Source organism: Candoia aspera, chromosome 4, assembly GCF_035149785.1.
Source record: "Candoia aspera isolate rCanAsp1 chromosome 4, rCanAsp1.hap2, whole genome shotgun sequence".
NCBI lineage: Eukaryota > Metazoa > Chordata > Lepidosauria > Squamata > Boidae > Candoia > Candoia aspera.
In genome coordinates, this window is record NC_086156.1 from 56335990 (window position 1) to 56359916 (window position 23927).

A 23927-nucleotide genomic window follows, 5' to 3' on the forward strand; every position below is an offset into this window, starting at 1 on the left:
AACTTGTCTTCTTTATTCGGTATAAATGTGTTCATTATTTACAGGACAAGATAATAAAGTTGATCTTCTATTCTTTGTATAGATAAAGTTCTTGTTACTGAAATCTTCAAACATTTTCTCCCAAATTTGGTAATGGTAGTGATGAGAACAAAACATTTTTGCTTTTACATCCCTGATCTTTCAAATGTTTTTATCATTTATCTGTATAAGGTGATGGCAACCATCCATCCATCCATCCATCCATCCATCCATCCATCCATCTATCTGATTGATTGATTTCTATAGCCACCCATCTCAGCAAGTGACCCTGGGTGGCTTACAACAATAAAACAGTTAAAACAATTACAATTAGAACAACTAAAATATAAAACAAATACAAAATAAATATACATGGCTGCCAAGTAAGCAATGTATGGATGTTAATACAGCCAAGAGGCGGGACCATCCACACGCTTATTATATTTATAAGGCCTCCATAGCGATTAAGGGCAATGTACAATATTAAAACAATTAAAAAATACGAACACAAGAACAACAGGCATCTGGGAATATAACACACAAGGGCCATATAACACACTAGGGCCCCACACCCACTTTAGTCCAAGGCCTAGGGGAAGAGCTAAGTTTCAAGCGTTTTTTTGAACAAGGTAGGACGAGGTGGCACTGCGGGTTAACCCGCTGAGCTGGCCGATCAGAAGGTCGGCGGTTTGAATCCACGTGATGGGGTGAGCTCCCGTTGCTAGTCCCAGCTCCTGCCAACCTAGCAGTTCAAAAACATGCCAATGTGAGTAGATTAATAGGTACCGCTTCGGCGGGCAGGTAACGGCATTCCGTTTAGTTATACCGGCCACATGACCACGGAAGTGCCTACGGACAAACGCCGGCTCTTCGGCTTTGAAACGGAGATGAGCACCGCCCCCTAGACACGACTAGACTTAATGTCAAGGGAAACCTTTACCTTTACCCTTAGGATGGGGGCCAAACAAATCTTGGTGGGGGGGATGTTATTTCAGGGGCAGGTACTCAGACAGAGAAGGTACACTTCTAGGTCTGTCAGATGACAGTGTTTAACAGATGGGACTTAGATGTCACCTCTGCCTAGTTGTACAGGAAATTACAAAGACATATGGTAGCTCAGATAACCAGGCCTCATGTCATTAAGTATGAAAGTGATGAATTCACAAGCAGTATTATAGAAACAAAAGCTGTGATGGTTCAAACAGAAATTAGATATAATGTGCTTTTCCTTAAACTACCATGAAACTGGAAAACACCCATCAATTTTAGCAATTAAAAATACATACTTTAGCAAAATTACATTCATAATATTTGTAAACCATTGTTTGTCTTTCCCCGTTTGCTGATGTTTGTCCCATACCCTGGGAATATTATTTCTTCACAAAAATGCCCTGCAAAACCTCAGTTGAAAGATAGCTTGCTTGCTGCTGTAAACATTGTTACATTACAAAATAATTCCAGCATCTGCTATGTGTCAAAAGCAAACCCTATTTATAGTGAAATCAAGGTTAAAATTCCTGGGCCTCTTTCTTCCACTGCATAATATAATGGGCAGAAGCCACTCTTTTTAGGAGGAGAAATGGTTTTCACCTGCTCTTATTCTGGAAATGCACTGATCTGATGTTAGGTTGTTTGCTTGTAACTGTGAGAACTTGCTTGAGAACAGTGCCCCACTGAAATGTTCTACCCACCCTCCCAATCCTATGTGACACAGAGATATGTTTCAGCAACATCATGAAACATTTTGAAAGTAGAATTATTATATGTAGAAAAATCTGTAGTTTAAAGTGTCTCATGGAAACATGTCATACATGAAGCAGGACAAAATGGAGCCACATTTACAGCTCCTAAAGGCATTGATCAATTTGGCAAAGGCAATTATTTAATGAGGTACTACATAGTAAGTAGAATATATCATTATCATCTTTTTCTTAAAACATAAATAATAGACTACTGCAGATTTTTGACCCTGCATGATTTATATAATTAAGGTATAATTTCCAACTACCCGTTGTGTTCTTTTACATAGAACAATTATAGTGACAAGTGTATCTGCTTGGCCACAAAGAAGCCAGGTTATGCATGCCCTTTAGTTTTGCTACCCTGTACTCTGAAAAAGAACCAGAACTCCCTCAAGCACTCCACCCAATGTAATTTGAGCACCATGCTTGAGAGAAAAAAATGGAAAAAAGGTGAAGATCAAATAAATGAAGGACATCTAGAAGTGAATGACACAGACAAATCCAGCTGCTAGATATGAGAAGTCCAAAATGGCATTTCCAAAATGTGGTCTACTGACAGACATCAGTAACTAACTTAATGACCTAACCTAATGATCACAATTAGGACATGCAACTCCATTGTTCAGTGACACGGCTGTTAAGCAAGACATTATGTGACCGTGACAGACTTAGGACTTCACTTTCACTGCAGTCGTTGAGTGAATCATCTGCAGTCGTCAAGTGTGACCTCACATGACCATTCACTCTGCTTGTCAGAAGCTGGCTGTGAAGCACACAAATGGCGATCACGCAACTGTAGGATGCTGTAATGGTCATAACTGTAACTGTAGGATGCTGTAATGGTCATAACTGTAACTGTAGGATGCTGTAATGGTCATAAGCATCCACCATTTGCAAAGCACCCAAATCTCAATCACAGGACCGCAGGGCTGCTGTGATGGTCATAAGTGCAAGGACTGGCTGTAAAGTTATTTTTCCAGCACCATTGTAATTCTGAACTGTCCCTAAACAGGGCAGTTGTTAAGTGAGGACTATCTGTACTCATAACCCAAAGGGGTGATCCCATAGTATGACCTACTGACAAATTAAAGTTGCTAACTATGGGAAGTTGTTGCCAGTGTGTGACCTTCTGACAAGTTAACATAGTTAAATATGGGAAGATATTCAGAGCATACGGTTGGGTGACAAAACCACTGTTAACGTAGGATACCTGAAAAAGGGATCCTTAGAGGGTGGGGTGACTATGTGTGGTGTACGTGAGAAAAATAAGACTGTGTTAAAACACACACCTAGTCTAAGCTGGGCATGACAAAAGCATTATGTTCAATAATTTCCTCTTAAAAATGCATCTTCAATTTTTTAAAAGTGTTATTCCATATATGATAAAACAAATTACAATGTTTTATCTTTTCTGGATAAAATATACCTGAAAAATAACTCCATGCAACTCTGAATATAATTGTAGGAGCTGTGATAATGGGAAAAAGTTGGTTTGGGGAAAATAACAAATACTGTGCTGTAATCCTATGGCAGCTAATTTTTCATTTGATACATCTGTGATCTATCAAGATCAGAAGGAGGAAAGAGGAGAAACATCTGGTCTTCCAGATGTTGTCAAACTACACTCCCAGCAACCCCAGCCATTCTGTGGTAAATGTTCAGCAACATCAGGAAGGTCCTTGATCTACAGTAGATTACTACAGCTAAAGGCATATATATGCCATATAGGAATATTTATTGTTATATAACTTTTCAGACTACTGTGACCAAGAAAGAGAATTAAGAAGCACAGGCAGAAGATGATGCAAAGTATATTTGTTGTATTATTTAGTACAATTTCTTTCTTTATGGTATTTGCTGACTGCCCCAGTCTTATGACTCTGTGATGCACACAACAGAGTAAAAACAAAACAAAGATATACAAATAATAAAATAATAATAAAAATATAACAAAAATATAAATTTGGAAGAACCCCTGCAGTCAAAAGCTCATTGAAAAAGGAAGGTTTTGATAATCTTCCTGAATACAAGAAGAGAAGGAGCCTTCTGAGGCAACATATTTTATAATACTGGATGCTGCTACAGTGATGAATGTAATGTGCTGAATTTGGATATACAGATTTGGATCCAGAGATGTGCAAGGCTATATCTATTAGAGCATGGGGAAAGAGGTTCAACCTCCCTTTGTGGCATTCTCCTCCAAAGTTTCCCCATGAAATACATAAGACTAAGGCTGGACCACAAAACATCACCATGACACAGCCAAAGTGCTGTGCATTGTGCAGCTGGGTCCAATTACCTCTTCACCTATGACAAAACTATAGTGTGGCCTTCCTCCTGCATGGGGATGTATCTCAATGGGCAGTATGCACATTATTCCTAGCACGTACACACAATAGTGGCTAATCATAACAGTAGTATGGGTAAAAACAACTTGTGCAATGGTTTTTCAAATGCAGGTAGAAGGATCTTCCTCTGCTATCATAATAGCTCCTCATAATCCCTCACTCCTGGACTTTCGAAAAAAACTAAAAACCTGGTTCTGCCAGCATGCCTGGAGTGGGAAGGGGAATAGTTATTCCTGGTGATGGCTAGCCCCCCAGAATGGCCCTTTGGACTCACGGATTGATACAGAATTTCTCAGTCCATCTGGATTTTACCATATTTTATATTTTCATTGTTTATTTATATTTATATTTATTGCTTTTATAATTGTATCAAATTTTAACTTTGTTTTTATTGTAAACCGCTGGGAGTCCCTCCTTTGGGGGGAGATGGGCGGTGATAAAAATTTAATAAATAAATAAATAAAATAATAATGTTGTAATTTTACATAGCTCAAATGACTGAGCATATTAACAATTCCTTCAAAGATGTTAACTGCTCCTTTAAAATAAATAAATAAATAGCTTTAATTTGCACATAAACCATTTTTTCCCCTATTTTCCTTCTAATGAAGTAGAATATAGAATGAAGAAATTACCATTGTCCATTAAGCAGTCTTTCATCTGCACAGTTTAAAGTGATTTCTAAGGGGCAATTCAAACACGTTACTTGGACAAACAGCTCATCAGAGTATAAAAATCTTAGTGGATGGCTTGACTTTAGTATACAAGTAGGGCGCTATATAATTAAATGGTCAAGCTTCCATCACATTCCACACCCACCTGCATTGTAACACCTTTGCATTCTGTGTGTGATATGAGTTTGCACCTACAGTCTGAAATATAGCAAAGAACATGCTACAATGAGTCCTGCATATTTCAAAATATCACAAGTGTGAATGAACTACTATGTCAAAGATGTATCCCAAGAGAGAAAAAAATCGAGCTCAATGTTTAGAAGTACACTCCCTGTAAAGCAAACTTAAGAATTTTATTTTCCCCCTATTTCATATGCTTGGAGCCCACACTAAACTATTAAAATACTTAGGCCAATTTTTTGATTCAGGAAACTAAAACACAAAAGCTACCTTGAAATTTGCACATCACAAAGAATAGGTGGAAAACAATCCATAGCCTAAATTATCTATGAGTTATAGAAGCAAATACTGCTGAAAAGCCAGATATGGCATCCCAGCAAACATCCTGGTTTTGATGTCTCCCCATGACACAAAAATAGGGGGAGCATCAACATCTATTGGCCATAACTACCACAACAGCTGTTCTAATATACATGATATCAATTCACACCATGGCTGTGTCACAGGGAAAGATGAGATAGTAGACCCAGCTACCAATTAGCTCTTTTCATAACTCTTTCCCTGTTGCAACTATTTTACCTGATCATAGTCTAATTTCACTATGTAACAATATAAAAATCTCAGCTTCAGCCTGAGTTGCTTAGTTTCATGTTGTATTATGTCTATTTGCTTATATGTTTGATTTGTATTCACCTTAGTAGATTCCAAATTGTGCTGATCTTGTCATATTCCATGTATTATCTGACCTATGATTGGATCTGAAATGCTTCAGTATTTTATAACTTTTTATTTTCCCTTTGATAGCCAGAACATGTGACTCTAATAAAAAACAACAACAGGATATTTATTTAGTTTTTGGAAAGAAGCCATGCATAGTGGCCAAGATGTGGCTGTTTGGTAGGTCCCCAAGAGTACCGATTTAGTCATCAGCACATAATGTAAAAAATTCATCTCTCTTAAAACAAGCATTTAGATGAGTTTCCGTTGTTAACAAAATTACATCAGTTTAAGATTTCTAAGTTTACTTCAACAGCCAGTTTAGACTAATGGTTTAAGGCACTGGAGTAGAAGTGGGAAAACCTAAGTTCTACTCCTGCTTAGGCATAGAAACCAGCTGGGTGACTTTGGGCCACTTTTCTCACCTTAGAAAACTGCATGGACTTGCCTGTATAGTTGCCAGGAATCAAATCCAACACAAAGGAACGAACAAACAAACAAACAAACAAAACCAGTTCATTTGCAAATACAGTATCTATTCTGTCTTTTGCAAAACCATTTACATATTTACAATAACTTGCAGTGGGCAAATTGCTGAAATTTATCCTTATATATGAATATATTCTAGCTTTCTGGCTCTGAAAAACATAATTTCTTATTGAAATAGCAAATGAGCTTCTACCTACAGCATTCTTCTTAAATCCTGAGGGTTTCATAACTTGAGAAAACAGTATTTACTTCTGTATTTCAATGCATTATCCTGAACAGGATTCCATTTGGGATTAATTGTAAAAGGTATACATGGATGGATGGAAAGCTACAGTTAGATACACCTCAGGCACTTTCCACGGCAGAAAATTATTTGGCTAGAAACAACTAATATCTCTTCCGTGCTTTACTCAAAGCGAAGTTACTTCTATTGGCCCCCAAAGTATTTATACATATGGACTGCAGACCTTTTTGATAATCTAAAAAAGACCCAGTGCCAATCAAATCTTAATTGCCATAAATATGCAATAAAAGGACCCCTTTTCAGGTACTTTTAACTCTACCAAACTACAAATCAACCAACTGTATAGAAGCAAGTTTCAGAAAAGTCATCTGATTTTACACTGTAATTTTAAGTTGTGTAACAGGAATAAAGTAAAAACTAAAAAGGACAATATGACTATGATTACATACTTTTTAACTCTACTTCATTTCAGTTAAACATAGGTTTAAACCTGGAGTTCTCTAGTAACTATACATTTATTACCCTGAAACAAATGGGTTTTAAAATAAGTATGGCTGGTGATGCCATTTGTGTTTTATTTCAGAGTTAATAATTAGATAATAAATCTCAATAAACAGAAACAACATTTTTTCTGCATTTGATTGTATATATTGATTTTACAGCTGTAAGAGTAATAATTTCTATTGGGGGCAGTAAAATATGTATAAGATGCATTGATAAAAAAAGAAAAACATAGGTTTCGTTTTACTTACTGGTTGAAGTAGGTATATTAAGGAACACTCTTGAATAACTACGATGGGAAAGGAGGTTATCTTAACTGCATGAAAGAGAGTTTCCACAGATGCCATGATTTGGTCAAAGCGACCTCCAAGTCCACCCAAAGTTACAATCATGTCCATCTAACAGAAACACAAAACACACACATACACAAAGACAAAAATTGAATAGAATGTTGAAGAAAGATCCAAAAATGCAACTGAGACAGAGCATATTTTGTCCCTTTTCTTGCAAAATATAAATGCACATAGCTACAAAGCATAAATATGACTTAAGGAGACATTGAATAGATTGCAGAAATATCAGCAATATTTATTATTTATTTATTTATTTAACAAATTTATAAGGCAGCCCAACTCATACACGGTGACTCTGGCGGCTTACAGAATCAAAAAACCATAAAAACACAACAGACACCCCCCCGGCAGCAGCAAACACCTTCATACCAGCCACTTGATTGGCTCCGAAGCAGCTTGGGGTCCCCAGGCCCGTTGACAGAACCACGTCTTCAGGGCCTTCCAAAACAGGAGCAAGGAGGGGGCCAATCTTATATCTGGGGGAATGATGTTCCAAAGGGAGGGAGCCACTACGGAGAAGGCCCTTCTCCATATTCATACTTATCAGAGCAGGGATGGGCAGCTGACTTTTCTGACTGGCTTGTGGGCCAGAGGTTGCCTTCCAGTGATGTAGTTCACCAGATAGGGTAGGGCAAAAGGTTTTGGTCCATTTGTTTGCGAATGGGAAGGAAGTTAAGGGAATGGAAGTGTGTCAACTTGCAGAGACTTTGTACTCATACTTATTTCACTGTTTTGATCAAAATTTGGTTTAGGAGTTTTGGGAGATTTAAACAGTGGGAACTGCTTATCTTGCCTTTGCTATAAAAATCAAATCATCAAAAATTGGCCAAATATTGGCATATGGGATGGGATGGATTGCCAACTCATGATACATAGTATATGGAACTTCACAATCTAAAGCATCATTTACACCAAAAGAGGCTTAGATTCCAAAAGAAAGAAGGGAATAAAGAAATTGAAGGCAAGGGTAAACAAAAGGAGAGAATTGTTATTATTTTATTGTATTTTCAATTAGTTACAATGTAAGAATTGGGAGTATGGGATTGTTCAAAACCACAGTTTTTATGAGGAGTTTCAAAGATGTAAGGAAAATGACACCATAGAAGCATCTTGACAAGAGTTGCAGGCATCAAAAACAGCAAATGGGAACAATCAGTGGTAGAAAAGCATCAGATGGCAAAAGTAGATGAGCAAAAATCTTAAGTAGGGACATGCTGAAGAATGATAAAGGAATGGGGAGGCAAAGACTGTAGGTTTTTGAAAATAAAAATGAAACATGATCAGGATGTGAGAGTGTAGGGAAAGTTAAAGGGTGATTTTAAGGGTGTAAGATGGCCAGAGTGATGATTCTCAAAGCAGAATGTTAGATGGACATGAGCATCTCAAGGTTGAAAAAAAAAAGTCGAGAGAAGGTTGTAAACAGACAAGAAAGATAATAACAAAGAAATTTTGTTAAAAGGGCACAGAGAAGGTTATATATTTCATTCTGTACTCCACATTTAACCCTGACAATATTGTAACCTCTATAAGCTACCCTCCTGAAAGAAGCAGGGGTGGGAAGGGCAGTGTGGTATCTAATAAGCCCTAACCATGGAGAACAAGCCTGATAATACATGATAAAAATTACAGTTTTTATGTTTTCTTTCCAACTAGGTCTAATGGAAGGGACAGTTAGTTTTAAACAGCACATTAGGATGTGTATAGTATAGTCAAAAGGGTATGAATTCAGTACAATTTAAAAAACGTGTATTGATTAAAAAAAAAAACTGGAGAAAAAGAAGTTAGAAGAATAATGCATATATATTTATAGAATCGATCACAATCACTACATAAAAATTGCAACTTGCATGGTCTTAGGATGTCTACAGACATAATAGCAGTTGGATAACTGTAAAGTAATGTATCACAAATGTTTATCAGGAATAGTAACTGTATAACCAGCTTAACAAAAATTGATTAAACTGATGTGATTTTTTCCACATTAGCACAACATTTTAGTACAGAGTTTCCTTGAAAAAATGTAAAACGTAAATCTGATGGGATGCTCAAATTATAGCATTAAAAAAAAATGGATAATTATTACTGTTTCTTACTGCATTTGCCTGGCAAATAAAATGTTTTTGAGGAGTGCTTTTTACTAGTTTGATTAATTTGTCTATATTCAATTTTAAATGTAGGAGGTTAAAACATTCTGTTTACTTATAACTGGGCAATTTGTGAAGAAAATGCATTTATTACCCATGAATCTAGTATCAAAGTGGGTTGATGTTGTGTATTAAATATTCATAAATTATTCATAAAATCAGGAATATTCATAAAATCAGCTCAAACAATCCTATGTGGAGCTCCCTGCCTCAGTTTATATCTAGATGTGTTTCTGTGCTCTCTTGGTTTAACAAAGTTGTTTTTGTTGTTGTTTATTCGTTTAGTCGCTTCCGACTCTTCGTGACTTCATGGACCAGCCCACGCCAGAGCTTCCTGTCGGTCGTCAACACCCCCAGCTCCCCCAGGGACGAGTCCGTCACCTCTAGAATATCATCCATCCATCTTGCCCTTGGTCGGCCCCTCTTCCTTTTGCCTTCCACTCTCCCTAGCATCAGTACCTTCTCCAGGGTGTCCTGTCTTCTCATTATGTGGCCAAAGTATTTCAGTTTTGCCTTTAATATTGTTCCCTCAAGTGAGCAGTCTGGCTTTATTTCCTGGAGGATGGACTGGTTTGATCTTCTTGCAGTCCAAGGCACTCTCAGAATTTTCCTCCAACACCACAGTTCAAAAGCATCGATCTTCCTTCTCTCAGCCTTCCTTATGATCCAGCTCTCGCAGCCATATGTTACTATGGGGAACACCATTGCTTTAACTATGCAGACCTTTGTTGTCAGTGTGATGTCTCTGCTCTTAACTATTTTATCGAGATTTGTCATTGCTCTTCTCCCAAGGATTAAGCATCTTCTGATTTCCTGACTGCAGTCAGCATCTGCAGTAATCTTCGCACCTAGAAATACAAAGTCTTTCACTGCTTCTACATTTTCTCCCTCTATTTGCCAGTTATCAATCAAGCTGGTTGCCATAATCTTGGTTTTTTTGAGGTTTAGCTGCAAGCCAGCTTTTGCACTTTCTTCTTTCACTGTCCTAACAGCCAGGAAGCATGTTGAGACAAGGAATAGGTCTCTAGTGTTTTATTACTGCTACATAAACAGAAAATCCTAACAAACTGAAGGAGCGTGGGAAAAACCCAGACATATAAACCCCAAAGGCTAAGGCGGGCCCGATCTGTGTCTCTTTGAATGGCTACCTAATTCCTCAGTACTACGCATGCGCTTTACAGCCTGGATGGGAGCCCCCTGCTCGCCATCCTTACTCATGACATTCACCTTCATCATAAGGCTCCTCAGTTCCTCTACACTTTCAGCCATCAAAGTGGTATCATCTGCATATCTGAGATTGTTAATGTTTCTTCCAGTGATTTTAACTCCAGCCTTGGATTCCTCAAGCCCAGCACATCGCATGATGTGTTCTGCATACAAGTTGAATAGGTAGGGTGAGAGTATACAGCCCCGCCATACTCCTTTCCCAATCTTAAACCAGTCTGTTGTTCCGTGGTCTGTTCTTACTGTTGCTACTTGGTCGTTATACAGATCCTTCAGGAGGCATGCAAGATGACTTGGTATCCCCATACCGCTAAGGACTTGCCACAATTTGTTATGGTCCACACAGTCAAAGGCTTTAGAATAGTCAATAAAACAGAAATATATGTTTTTCTGAAACTCCCTGGCTTTTTCCATGATCCAGCGGATATTGGCAATTTGGTCCCTAGTTCCTCTGCCTTTTCTAAACCCAGCTTGTACATCTGGCAATTCTCGCTCCATAAATTGCTGAAGTCTACCTTGCAGGATTTTGAGCATTACCTTACTTGCATGTGAAATGAGTGCCACTGTTCGATAGTTTGAACATTCTTTCGTGTTTCCCTTTTTTGGTATGGGGATATAAGTTGATTTTTTCCAATCTGATGGCCATTCCTGTGTTTTCCAAATTTGCTGGCATATAGCATGCATTACCTTGACAGCATCATCTTGCAAGATTTTGAACAGTTCAGCTGGGATGCCGTCGTCTCCTGCTGCCTTGTTATTAGCAATGCTTCTTAAGGCCCATTCAACCTCACTCTTCAGGATGTCTGGCTCTAGCTCACTGACCACACCATCAAAGCTATCCCCGATATTGTTATCCTTCCTATACAGGTCTTCCGTATATTCTTGCCACCTTTTCTTGATCTCTTCTTCTTCTGTTAGGTCCTTGCCATCTTTGTTTTTGAACATACCCATTTTGGCCTGGAATTTACCTCCGATGTTTCTAATTTTCTGGAAGAGGTCTCTTGTCCTTCCTATTCTATTGTCTTCTTCCACTTCCGCACATTGCTTGTTTAAAAATAATTCCTTATCTCTTCTGGCTAGCCTCTGGAATTTTGCATTTAATTGGGCATATCTCCCCCTATCGCTGTTGCTTTTTGCTTTCCTTCTTTCTTGGGCTACTTCTAGTGTCTCAGCAGACAGCCATTTTGCCTTCTTGGTTTTCTCTTTCTTTGGGATGTATTTTGTTGCCGCCTCCTGAACAATGTTGCGAACTTCTGTCCAGAGTTCTTCCGGGACCCTATCTACTAAGTCCAGTCCCTTAAATCGATTCTTCACCTCCACTGCATATTCCTTAGGAATATTAGTGAGCTCATATCTAGCTGATCTGGGGGTCTTCCCTAATCTCTTTAGTCTGATCCTAAATTGTGCAAGAAGAAGTTCATGATCTGAACTACAGTCAGCTCCAGGCCTTGTTTTTACTGACTGTATAGATGTCCGCCACCTTTGGCTGCAAAGGATGTAGTCAATCTGATTTCGGTGTTGTCCATCTGGGGAAGTCCATATATAAAGCCGTCTCTTAGGTTGTTGGAAGAGAGTGTTTGTTATGCAGAGTGAGTTGTCTTGGCAAAATTCTATCAGCCTATGTCCTGCTTCGTTTTGTTCTCCCAGGCCATGCTTACCTGTAATTCCAGGTGTCATTTGACTGCCCACCTTAGCATTCCAGTCTCCAGTGATGAAAATAACATCTCTTTTAGGCGTGTTGTCCAGTAGGTGCTGCAGATCCTCATAGAACTGCTCTACTTCAGCTTCTTCAGCATCTGTGGTTGGGGGATATATTTGGATCACTGTGATGTCAGTTGGCTTGCCCTGAATTCGAATTGAGATCATTCTATCGTTTTTTGGATTGTATCCAAGCACTGCTTTAGCCACTTGACTATTAATTATGAAGGGTACTCCATTTCTTCTGTGGTCCTCTTGTCCACAGTAGTAGATCTGGTGGTCATTTGATGTGAAGTGGCCCATTCCAGTCCATTTCAGTTCACTGACGCCCAAAATGTCTACCTTTAATCTTGACATCTCCCCAATAACCACATCCAATTTGCCCTGGCTCATAGATCTTACATTCCAGGTTCCAATGGTGTGTTGATCCTTAGAACATCGGATTCGCCGTTCACCACCAGCACTGTCGGCCGCTAGCCGTCCTTTCGGCTTTGAGCTATCTGCGTCATCACGTCTGGGGCTAGTTGAACTCATCCTCTGTTCCTCCCCAGTAGCATTTTGACCATCTTCCGACCTGGGGGTCTCATCTTCCGACGGTATACCGACATCTCTCTGGTTGTACTGATCCATTTAGTTTTCACGGCAAGAATACTGGGGTGGGTTGCCATTACCTTCCCCAGGGATCGCATTTAGTCTGACCTCTCTGTCATGACCTTCCCGTCTTGGGTGGCCCTTCACGGTTTAGCTCATGGCATCATTGAGGTGCTGAAGCTCCAGCACCACGACAAGGTAACGATCCTTTGCTGAAGAACAAAGTTGTACTCACAGTTATATTTTATTCTTTTATTTTATTGTATTACAAAATTGTTATGCATTCTATAACATAGAATATTTTCTGTATTCTATGCAGTAATTTCTCATAAAAGCCAACTTAAACATAAAATTTAAAGATCCTGAAAATTAAAAAAAAATTATTTAGTTTTAAAATGAAAAAGAACTACATTAATTTAACAACAGAAACTGTCAGCTGAACCAAAAAATGAGAGGTAGCACAAAAGACTGCAGAAAGTCTGCTTTCTAGTTCTATTTGGAATGGCCATCAATCTTTCTGTCTGCATGAAAGTGACTGGAAACAGAATTGTCATAAATCACTCTGCTTTCCCACTGCAACTCCTCCAGGCAACTAGGGGATAACCATATTGGACTGGACTGTAGAGTTGTTGTATGCCTGCTTCATTTCACTAATTCATGAACTAGGCCCCCTCAAGAAGCCATCAGTAGACCTCACCATACTGGATAACTATCGTCCAATATCTAACCTCCCCTTTTTGGGGAAGGTGATTGAGAAGATGGTTGTACAGCAGCTTCAGAGGATCTTGGATGAAGAGGATTATCTAGATCCTTTTCAGTCAGGATTCAGGCCTGGGTATGGAATGGAAACGGCACTGGTCACACTTTTGGATGCTCTCTGGCACAGGCGGGATGGTGGTAGTGCATCCATCCTTCCTTACTTGACCTCTTGGTGGCTTTTAATACCATTGACCATGGTATCCTTCTGGATTGACTCAGAGGATTGGGGGTGGGAGGCACAGTATTATGCTGGTTCACCTCCTTTCTACAGGGTCACTTCCAGTCAGTGGTGATCAGGGAGGAGATATCCTGCCCTTGGCCCCTACTATGTGGGGCGCCGCACAGTTTGGTGCTCATTCCTCTCCTGTTTAGCATCTATATGAGACTGCTGGGTGAGATCATCTGTCACCATGAGGTGAGGTCTCATCAATATGCTGATGATACCTAATTGTACATCTCAGCTGCTGGCGAATTAAGAGATGCTGTGGATGCTTTATCCCAGTGTCTTATGGCTCTGAGGGTCTGAATTGAGGACAACAGGTTCCAGCTGAAGCCTGGCAAGACTGAGTGGCTGTGGGTTTGGGAGTCCTCTGGTTCTGAGACTGTACCATTGTTGGTACTGGATGGGGTTGCACTGCCCCAAAAAGACCCTGTGCGCAAACTGGTGGTCCTCCTGGACTCATGACACCTGCTGGATGAGCAGGTGGCAGTCGTGGCTAGGAGGGCCTTTGCACAACTTTGTATTGTGCGCCAGCTGCACCCGTTCCTGGACCAAGGGGCCTTACTCATGGTCACTCATGCCCTGGTCATCTCCTTAGTGGACTACTGCAATGGATGCTACATGGGGCTGCCCTTGAAGAGTCTCCAGAAGCTTCAACTGGTACAGAATGCGGTGGCATGAGTAGTTATATGTGTTCCTGGCAGAACACATGTTACACCTCTGCTTCGTGAGCTGCATTGGTTGCTGGTCTGTTTCTGAGTCCAATTCAAGGTGCTGGTGTTGACCTTTAAAGCCCTTCATGGCATGGGACCAGATTATTTGAGGGACCGTGCCTCCCCAATTTCATTTGCCCATCCCACTAGATCCAGCAGAGTGGGCATGTTGCAGATTCCCTTGCCTAGGGAGCTACATTTGGCAGGCCCTATGTAGTAGGCCTTTTCTGCTGTGGTGCTGTTCTCCCCCTGGAGATGAGGTTCGCCTCATCACTCCTGAGCTTTCAGAGGTCCCTCAAGACTGGTTGTGCCTCACTAGTGGGGTGGCTCTACCATTGTTAACATCCCTCTATTATTTCCTTTCTCTTTTTATTGTTTTAATGTTTTAGTAATGATTACATACTGATTTTAAGTAACAATTGTTTTATATGTTTACTGTTTTAATTGGACTGTTGCACACTGCCCAGTATCACTTTTGTGAGATGGGCGGCTATATAAATATGATAAATAAATAAATAAACTCTGGTTATTCTTTATACGCAGCGTGTTTTACAGTGAAACTCCCAAGTGAAGAATGAATCCATGATTACATCCTCTAGGATTTGGAATTAAGATATATAGGTCTTATCTCTTTCTCAGAGTTAGTACTTGTAACATGAATGACATTTAATTCATTGTGTCTGTTTTTACTTGCATAAAGATTATGATATAAAAAGTGAAAGGTGCTCTTCTAGGGTACCAAGGATTTAGTGAAATAAGTGAAGTATAAATTAAAGGAAAGAACATGGAGACTTGCAGAAGTATTTTGTCAATGTGTATCCAAAACTCAGAACTGAAATAAGCATGTAAATACTGATGACAGTTTTTGAAACAATCAAAAACTAATACTGTAGGGAAACATTTTAGTTTCAAACGATTGAAATAAAGTAATTATTAGCCATAGGGTCAGGTATTGAAATATTAAGTACTGTAAATCAGCATTCTAATTTTTCAAAAGTTTTTGGAAAATATTATCAATGTATTGTCTTAGGGATTGCAGCATATATTATAGTGAGAAGTGAAGGGGGAAAGATACTTTCACAAGAAATCACAATCCTAACTTTATGTAGCCAGTTATTGTTTGCAAAGTAACTATTAAGGAGGCAGTGGCCTCTCCCTCCTAAAGATTGGACAATTTTTGTCCAATCTCCAACCTTTCTTTTTTAGGGAAGGTTGTTGAGAAGGTGGTAGGCCTGCAGCTTCAAGGGGCTCTGGAGGAAGCAGATTATCTGGATCTGTATAACTCATGTTCTGGCTGGGATATAGCAGCGAGATGGCACTGATTTCACTTGTGGATGACCTCTGGCAGACTTGGGATGGTGCTAGTGAATCTATCTGGGCTCTTCTTGATTTCTCAGCTGCCTTCAATACCACTGTGGATCATGATATTCTTCTGGGCTGGCTAAGAGGTCTGAGAGTGAGAGGCATTGTTCTTCAGTGGTTTTACTCCTTTCTCTATTGCTGGTCCCATTTGGTGTTGGTGGGGGGAAGGGGACCAGCCCTAGGCCTTTGCTATGTGGGATGCCATAGAGCTTGACTCTCTCCTTGCTTCTATTTAAGCATCTACATGGATCTGCTGGGTGAGGTTATTGGTTGGCACAGGGTGAAGTTTCATTAGTATGCTGATGACAAGAAATTGTACATCTTGTTCGAGTGATGCTGTCAAAGTGCTTTCCCACTGCCTGCAGGCAGTGTAGGTTTGCATGGGGAGGAGCTGGCTTCAGTTCAACCTGTGGGTTTTAGGGCCCCCATTATGTGGTGATTTTCCAGATGGCTTACATTCTCCCTGGCACAGTTGAAATGCAATCTGAGATTTGGTCTAGTGGTTAAGGTGCTGGGCTAGAAACCAGGAGACTGTGAGTTCTAGGCCCGCCTTAGGCACGAAAGCCGGCTGGGTGACCTTGGGCCAGTTGCTCTCTCTCAGCCCAACTCACCTCACAGGGTTGTTGTTGTGGGGAAAAAAGGAGGAGTGAGTATTAGGTATGTTTGCCACCTTGAGTTATTTATAAAAATAATAAAGGCAGGATAAAAATTAAAAACAAATTTAAAAAATCCTCCTGGAGTCGCAGGTCCTGCTCAAAGAGTAGGTAGTGGCAATGGTCAGGAGGGCCTTCATATAAATATATGTTGTGCGCCAGTTGTACATATTCCTAGATCAGGAGGAAGTGCTCACAGACACTCATGCCTTAGTTATGATTGGCTATTGAAATGCGCCCTACATGGGGTTGCCCTTGAAACGCATTCAGAAGTTCAGCTGGCCCAAATTGCAGCAGCATGTGTGGTAATGGACGCACCATGGTTTGCCCATGTAACACCACTGCTATGTGAGTGGCACTGGTTCCCAGTGGGCTTCTGGGTGCAATTCAAGGTGTTGATTGCCACTTTAAAGCCCTGCATGGCATGGAGCCAGGATACTTGTGGCACCATCTGTCCCTGATGGTTTCTGCCCATCCACCAGATCTGGCAGAGTGGGTGGGTGGGCAGGATTTCCTCTTGGTGAGGAAATGTCACTTGCTGGGTACTGGGAAGTGTGTCTTCTTTGTCATGGCTCCTGCCTTATGGAACAGTCTCCCTTCAGAGAAATGGACTGTCCCAACCATACCAGCACTTTGGAAGGCTGTGAAGACCTGGCTCTTCCCCTAGGCATCAGGGCCAGACTGTTAGCTCTGGAGCTCCAATGTGAATGTATGAAACGGACATTCTTTGAAATTTCTTTGAAATGAGAGAGTCTTGACATGTGGTTTTGAGGTGTATGTTTTGCAACTATTGATGTTTTATAATTTGTTTGCTACCTAGAGATTCACTGGATAATCGGCAGTATGTAAGTATGTATGCATGTGTGTGTATGTATAGCCAACAAAACAAATAATAATAATGCATCAATGATTATACTGTTTTAAAAAACCCTATACATGTTACAGTGATTAAACTGAATGTAGGGGGGGAAACCTAAGAAAAAGAGAAAACAAGATCTATGTATTATCAGATTATAAGATTAATTCAGTCCTTAAATTTAACATTAAATCTATTGCTCCATCTTCTCATTTTTAGAATACAAAGGCATTTGAAAAATTGGTAACTAACACATATCCCAAATTCATTTTTTAAGATCAGGAGAAAAGGTTCTACGAAGTACAGGTAGTCCTCACTTACCAACTGCAATTGGGAATGGCAACTCTGTCACTAGGCATGCAGTCATAAAGTGAAATGTCACATTCCAACTTATGATGTCAGTTCTGGCTGTGGTCATTAAGTGACTTGATGTGACCATGACTTGCAAATTCCTCCTGGCCTCCCAACTGACCTTGCTTGTTGGAAGCTGGCTTTGAAGGTCACAAATGGTGATCATGTGACCACGGGATGCTGTGACCATTGTAAATGTGAGCTGGTTGCCAAGCACCTGAATTGTGAGCACGTGACTGTGGAGGCACAACTTTGAGGACTGGTTGCAAGTCTCCTTTTTCAGTGCCATCTCTGAACGAGTGGTTAATAGGCGAGGACTACCTGTATCTATGATAGAAACATTTAGGAATTAAGCCTGAACTAATTCAGTTCAAGTGCCACCGTTACCACTGAGCAAGAGTGGCATTTGGCCAGGGGCAACCCAGCAGATGGGGCCAGCACCACTGCAAAAGTCTGGACAATCACTAGATGACAGCAAATCTGGATCTGATATTTTAGCTGTTTTTTTAATGTCTTTTTTAGTTTTGTGTGCCACCAGCGTCCACTCAAATTGGGCAGCCAATAAATTTAAAGAAACAAATAAACAAATAAATAGACTGCATTGTCTGAATTTTTGCAACCCTTGCCACCACTATCCACTGACTTTAGGGCAGGTGGCTCTCCATCTACCCTGAGATGTTCTTGGCTGATCATACATGTGGTTGCACCAAGCATGAGTCCTCTGATCATAGATGTGTGTGTTGGCAATGCTTCCAGGACATTAATATACTGCATGCCAGAGTGGTGGAGGAGAGAGCTGAAGGAGGAGGATGTTACGGTGAGCAATAGCAGGACAGTCTTGTCTTGGGGCCCTGCTCATGGCATTAGGAGGTAAGGAAAGGGAGGAGAAGGGTGGGTTATCATGAATGCTGGGGACCTGAAGCCTATAGACCTGCCATGTTCAGCCCTCACTGGGGTGGGGCAAGACCTGGTTAGCCTTGGGTAGGAAACAACTTTTTCTTGGACCAAAGGATATACCTATCTCTCCTGGTCAACATACATACATACATACACACACCAACAAGTTACCAGGCCTGAACTGCAATAATATGGATTATAACTAGATGGCAGCAAAGTGTTAGCAATTGTACATATTTTTGAGCCAAATTCTGACAGCTTCTCCACCACTTCGTGTACACACACACACACTGTAACTCTTTGGTAGTTTTAGTTGCATATAACAGAAATGGCAACAACATCCACTAACACAGTGGTTGTGTTCCTCTGTCACACTTAGCCATGGATTGTTTACCCATGGCTTATTGACTAAGCTATAGCTGGCTGGGACTGCCCTATATGTTAAGACATAAACCATAAAACATGAGTTACTGAAAAGAGGTGTGGAACAACATGCTTATGGATCTCCTCTAAAAGACTCTCTACTTTAAACCCATTTAGAACAAAGGAGAGCCAGCTGGATTTAGATTAAAATGACAACTCCAATAGCAATGGTGACAGCTGTTTCATTATTTTAAATGGGCTGTGCTAGCTATCTGGCCCATTTCCAAAGGTTAGTGGTAAGGGAAGCTTTTTCAAATCCTATTATAAAACTACAAGCAGAGGTAGTGTCAGGGCCGCAACTAGGCTCTGGGTCACCCAGGGCAAACATGGATTCCATGCCCATTTTGGCGCCCCCCCCAGCGCAGTGCTCGGGGCACATGCCCCGCTTGCCCCCCACCCCAACTGCAGCCCTGGGTAGTGTTCAAGTGCGTGAGAATGGCTCTGCCATTCTACAGTTTGAGACCAAACCTATTAGCAAGCATCTTGGTTTTTTGTACCCAGGGACAGAATGAGTGCTCGGATGGTTAGTACTCATGATTGGACTCACTGAAAAAGCAAAGCCTCAGATGCCCATGACTAGTGCGACATGATCCTTGAGCAGTGCCACTCACAGAAAACACTAATACAGACTCCAGAAGCAGCTGCATTTGATAGAATGATTAAAGTCGCACTGTTCTTGGCTCTCTTTAAACTGCCCTTTAGAATTCACAGGAAGGTGAATTCGCAGTAAATGCTCAGGTGAATCTATGGACATTTTCTCAGTTATCGATCTTCTTGGCAAATATAATTCTGTGCTGGACAAGTTGAAGGATGGAACCACTAGGTAACTGAGTCCTGACATACAGAATGAACTTATTAACTCTGTCAGGGATAGAATTGTAACAAATATAAAGAAAGATCTGGTTTTTTTTCTATAATTATGGATACCAGGAAAGATATTGGTATGAAATTCAACTTGGCTAGCTGAGCTACATCTCTATAGACAGCCAAGTGAATGAATGCTGGAGCATAAAGATACAAGAGTCTTTTTGGCCACAGAAAATCAATTAACAACTTGTTTGGTCCACAGCATTTTAAACCTCATTGATAGTAATGGTCTGGACATGTCAAAACTGTGAGCTCAGGTCTTTGGATTCCAGCAGTAATCCAATATGAGGAATAGAATAGTAGATAAATTATGGAGCTGCACCTGTATTGGGGTTGTATACTAGTATCTAAGATTTATAGCACCACAAGCAGGAGTTACATATGTCCACTGTGCTGTCCATATTCTTAATTTAATCCTGAATTGTGCTTTGTTAGCTACTGCAGAAATAACTTTAGGAGCTGTAGAACATCTTTATTACTACTTTTCACATAGTATTAAATAATGGCATTCTCTCTCCAAATGTATTACATCCCAGTCCAAAATTATGCAGAAAGCATTCTGTACAATTAAATGGTCAGCACTCCATAAATCTCTTCTGCAAAGTGTCAATGACATCATTCTCCTGGAAAAAGTTAGAGCTCTGAAATCTCAAATGGAAAAGTTTCCATGTTTTTTCCCCCCTGTATTGTTCACAACAGTTTTAGAACCTACCAGCTGCCTTTCAAAACTCTTGCAGTCAAAATAAGCTGACTTAAACAAGCTGTGGGGATTCTTCAGACTTCTGTACAATATCACGTGTGACAGTGGACATCTGTCACTGACTTGGCTGGGTGCATTGGTTTTGGGGTTGCACAATACACACATGATGCCCCACAGGTACCCCAATTAGCAGACTACATAGGCCAGACAGAAGAAGAGGAGACAGACAGGAGAACTAGCTGACACAGCCTTTCTCAACCTTTTGACCCTGGAGGAACCCTCGAAATATTTTTCAGGCCTCAGGGAACCCCTGCACATTCAGGCTGAAATATAGGCCAGAAGTTACAAAATTATTATGTTCGTTTCATGTAGAGGCCTGTATATATGCATTAAACAGTGTTCTTAAACTAAAAATAAAGAATGAAAATTACCTCTTTAATGTGAAGTTGCCTGAATTGGAAATACTTTTTAAAATAAATCGTGATCTCCCAGGGAACCTCTAGTGATCTCTTGTGGAACCCTAGGGTTCCATGGAACCCTGGTTGAGAAACCCTAGGGTTCCACGGAACCCTGGGCTGACCTCTTCATGCCACTGCCTTCATGCCTGCATAAAAGGTAAGCTACTGTTCTAATTTTAAAGCTTTTGTTGCCAAATTGCTTGTTTTTCTTGCCTTCTGTGCATGCTCTAGGACTCAGTGTGTATGGTATGAGTGGTCTACCTCATAAAAGATGTTTTATTTACCAGGGTCCTTTCTATTTCAGCTATGCTGTCCTGAAAGCCTTCACCAGCTAAACTGAGAACTCCTCTGAGGGAGCAAATGGCAAGACAAGTATTTCTCCTTTAACACTGTTAATTTTAAAGTTGCTGCATGTTTTATTTCCTACAGAGTCTTGTTCTTTTAGGATTTTATTTTCTCTTAACAAATTTACACAAACATCTAACAGTACTTTGAATAATAAGAGTATTTTTTTTAGTTATGTCAAAGGTTGTTGAACAGTCATTAACAATCTTTTCCACGGTTCTAAGCCTAGGCTAAAGCAACAAACTATAAAGGTATCATCAACTTTTAAGCCCACTGAGATTTTGTAAAGATTGAAAAGAATACAGTAAAATCTAGCAGAATCAAGGAAGCAAAGCAAAAATATTTAAAATTGAAGTGTCTCCTTCTATATTGCCACACTATGACTTAAAGTGGAAATGGATATTGCAGGAAGTAGCAAGGATACAGTCAGAAATAAATGTGGCTTAACATTTAAATTTATTAAAATATATGGTTATAGACCAAAAAAAAAAAAAAAAAAACCCCAGAAAGAAAGTCATTAAAGATGTTATTCAGATCAGAGACTGACAGAATCACAGATGAGGTAGTTCACACATGATCAGCTCTGAAATCCCTAGAGCACCATTTTTCTGGTCCTAGGAGAGTAGGGGATTGGGAGACATTTCCAAGGAGGGTTCCTTGATGCACAGAGGAACTGAAGAAGCTATGCGGAGTGTAAAAAAGAGGGAGTAAAAATGACTACTCAGGAGAGGGCAGCAGTGGCCACAACAGTTACTGCTGTCTCTTCTCATAAAAATGATTTTTCAGCCACAGATCTGCAACTCAGGGTACAGACTGAAGCGCAGGGCCGTGACTAGGCCATGGCTGTGTAACTGGCGCATGATTAATCCCTTACTAGCAGTTCACTGAATTATTGTACTCTCTCTTATCTTATCTTCTGGTTTAGATTTCCCCCCCTTTCCCCCCACTCTCCTCTTTTAAAAACTAGGGTTTCCCTCAAATCAATCAAATTTTTTGGAGACTGCATGGCCATGCCTGCCTACTTTAAATACATTATGCTCCCCCACATTTCCCCCTTATTCTACCACCTTTTAGGAAACAAGAGGGCTTGTGGTATCACTCCATGTTTGGGTAGCTGGCATTCTTCCACGTTCCTTGTCAATCTCACTACCGTTTGAACCAGAGACCGGATTCCTTCCAAAAGAAGTGACCGTTATGAAGTAAGGTTATATATGTACCATACTTGCTTATTTATTTAAACAAACGTATTTTTAATCCTATTTTGGAGATCAAAGCAGCATATTAACTTAGATAAGTAAATAAATAAATATATGGGCTAGGGAATGTTGGGGATTTACATCGAACACATCTGGTAGGCACCTATGTTAGAGGTGGACAAGTCTTCTCAAACATTGCTATGAACTTCTTTTCAGACAGTCAGCTAAATCTATGAAAGTTGGAATGGTATAAGTCAATTGTGTAATCTGTACTACTTCATTATGGGTATTTGAAACAGCTCCTGGAATCTTAGAGACTAGATCCTGTAAGTATGTTATAAATATAACTAAAGAAGAAAACTTTTTGGTACAAGTACTAGGGAACAATGCCAGGGACCCAAAACAGTGTGCTTCATTCCTTCCCTTCCCCTTCCCTTTCCCCTAGTATATTTACATGCTGCAAGAATGTGACATTATGCACAGAATATTCCAAAATTTACTGTATATATAAAGTGATAGGTCTTTTGCATTCTTATAAACTAATATCTGAGAATTTAGGTTAATTTGGTGCATTGCTGTGCTGCCAAACTATATCAGGGAGGAGCCAATACAATATGTGAGAGAAGAGGTGATGGTTAGTTGAAACGAGTAATTTTTTTCCTGAGGTTTTTCAAGAAAATTCGGGGAGAAAGATTTCAAAAGTCATAGAGGATGTTGCAGCCCCAGGCTTATAGTGCCGTTTGACATGACCATGAGCAATGTATGCAAAGAGTGCTTGTGCATGTACTGTATGTAAGAAGAAGATCCTGTCTTCTAAGAGACGTTTGCTGTGCCAAACTCCCAAAATAAAACACCTGGACTAGGGTCAGGCTAACTAAGCAATATCATTATAAATGAACCGGAACCACGACAGCCTTCCAAGCCCCTCTGGGAAATATAAAAAGGTCAAAAACAGAAAGGAAACAACAAAACAAAACAAAACAAAACAAAACAAAACAAAAAACACAACACAACACAACACAACACAACACAAAACAAAACAAACCACTGCCACCATATGTGACAGCATTTTTGGTGCAATCAACCTGACAGAAAAGAGACAAGATTAAAAAAATAAACGAGCGGTACAACGTGTCCTTTCCATTATTTGCATCTTTGCAAAAGCAGTGTGTTCATTCAGAGCTCAAAACTGCTACCCACAGCT

At 40.1% G+C, this 23927-nt stretch overlaps 1 protein-coding gene across 5 annotated transcripts in view; it reads right to left on the reverse strand.

The window, feature by feature from the left end:
• The window catches only part of TPK1 (thiamin pyrophosphokinase 1), a 311687-nt gene that overhangs the window by 92274 nt on the left and 195486 nt on the right, over positions 1 to 23927 (reverse strand). For 4 of the 5 annotated variants that reach the window (XM_063304190.1, XM_063304191.1, XM_063304192.1 and 1 more), the window contains one exon: positions 7165 to 7311. The exons of the other annotated variant lie outside the window; for it this stretch is intronic. In XM_063304190.1, the coding sequence (XP_063160260.1) occupies positions 7165 to 7311 (147 nt within the window). The remainder of the gene's footprint in view (positions 1 to 7164; positions 7312 to 23927) is intronic. 5 annotated transcript variants of the gene reach the window in all.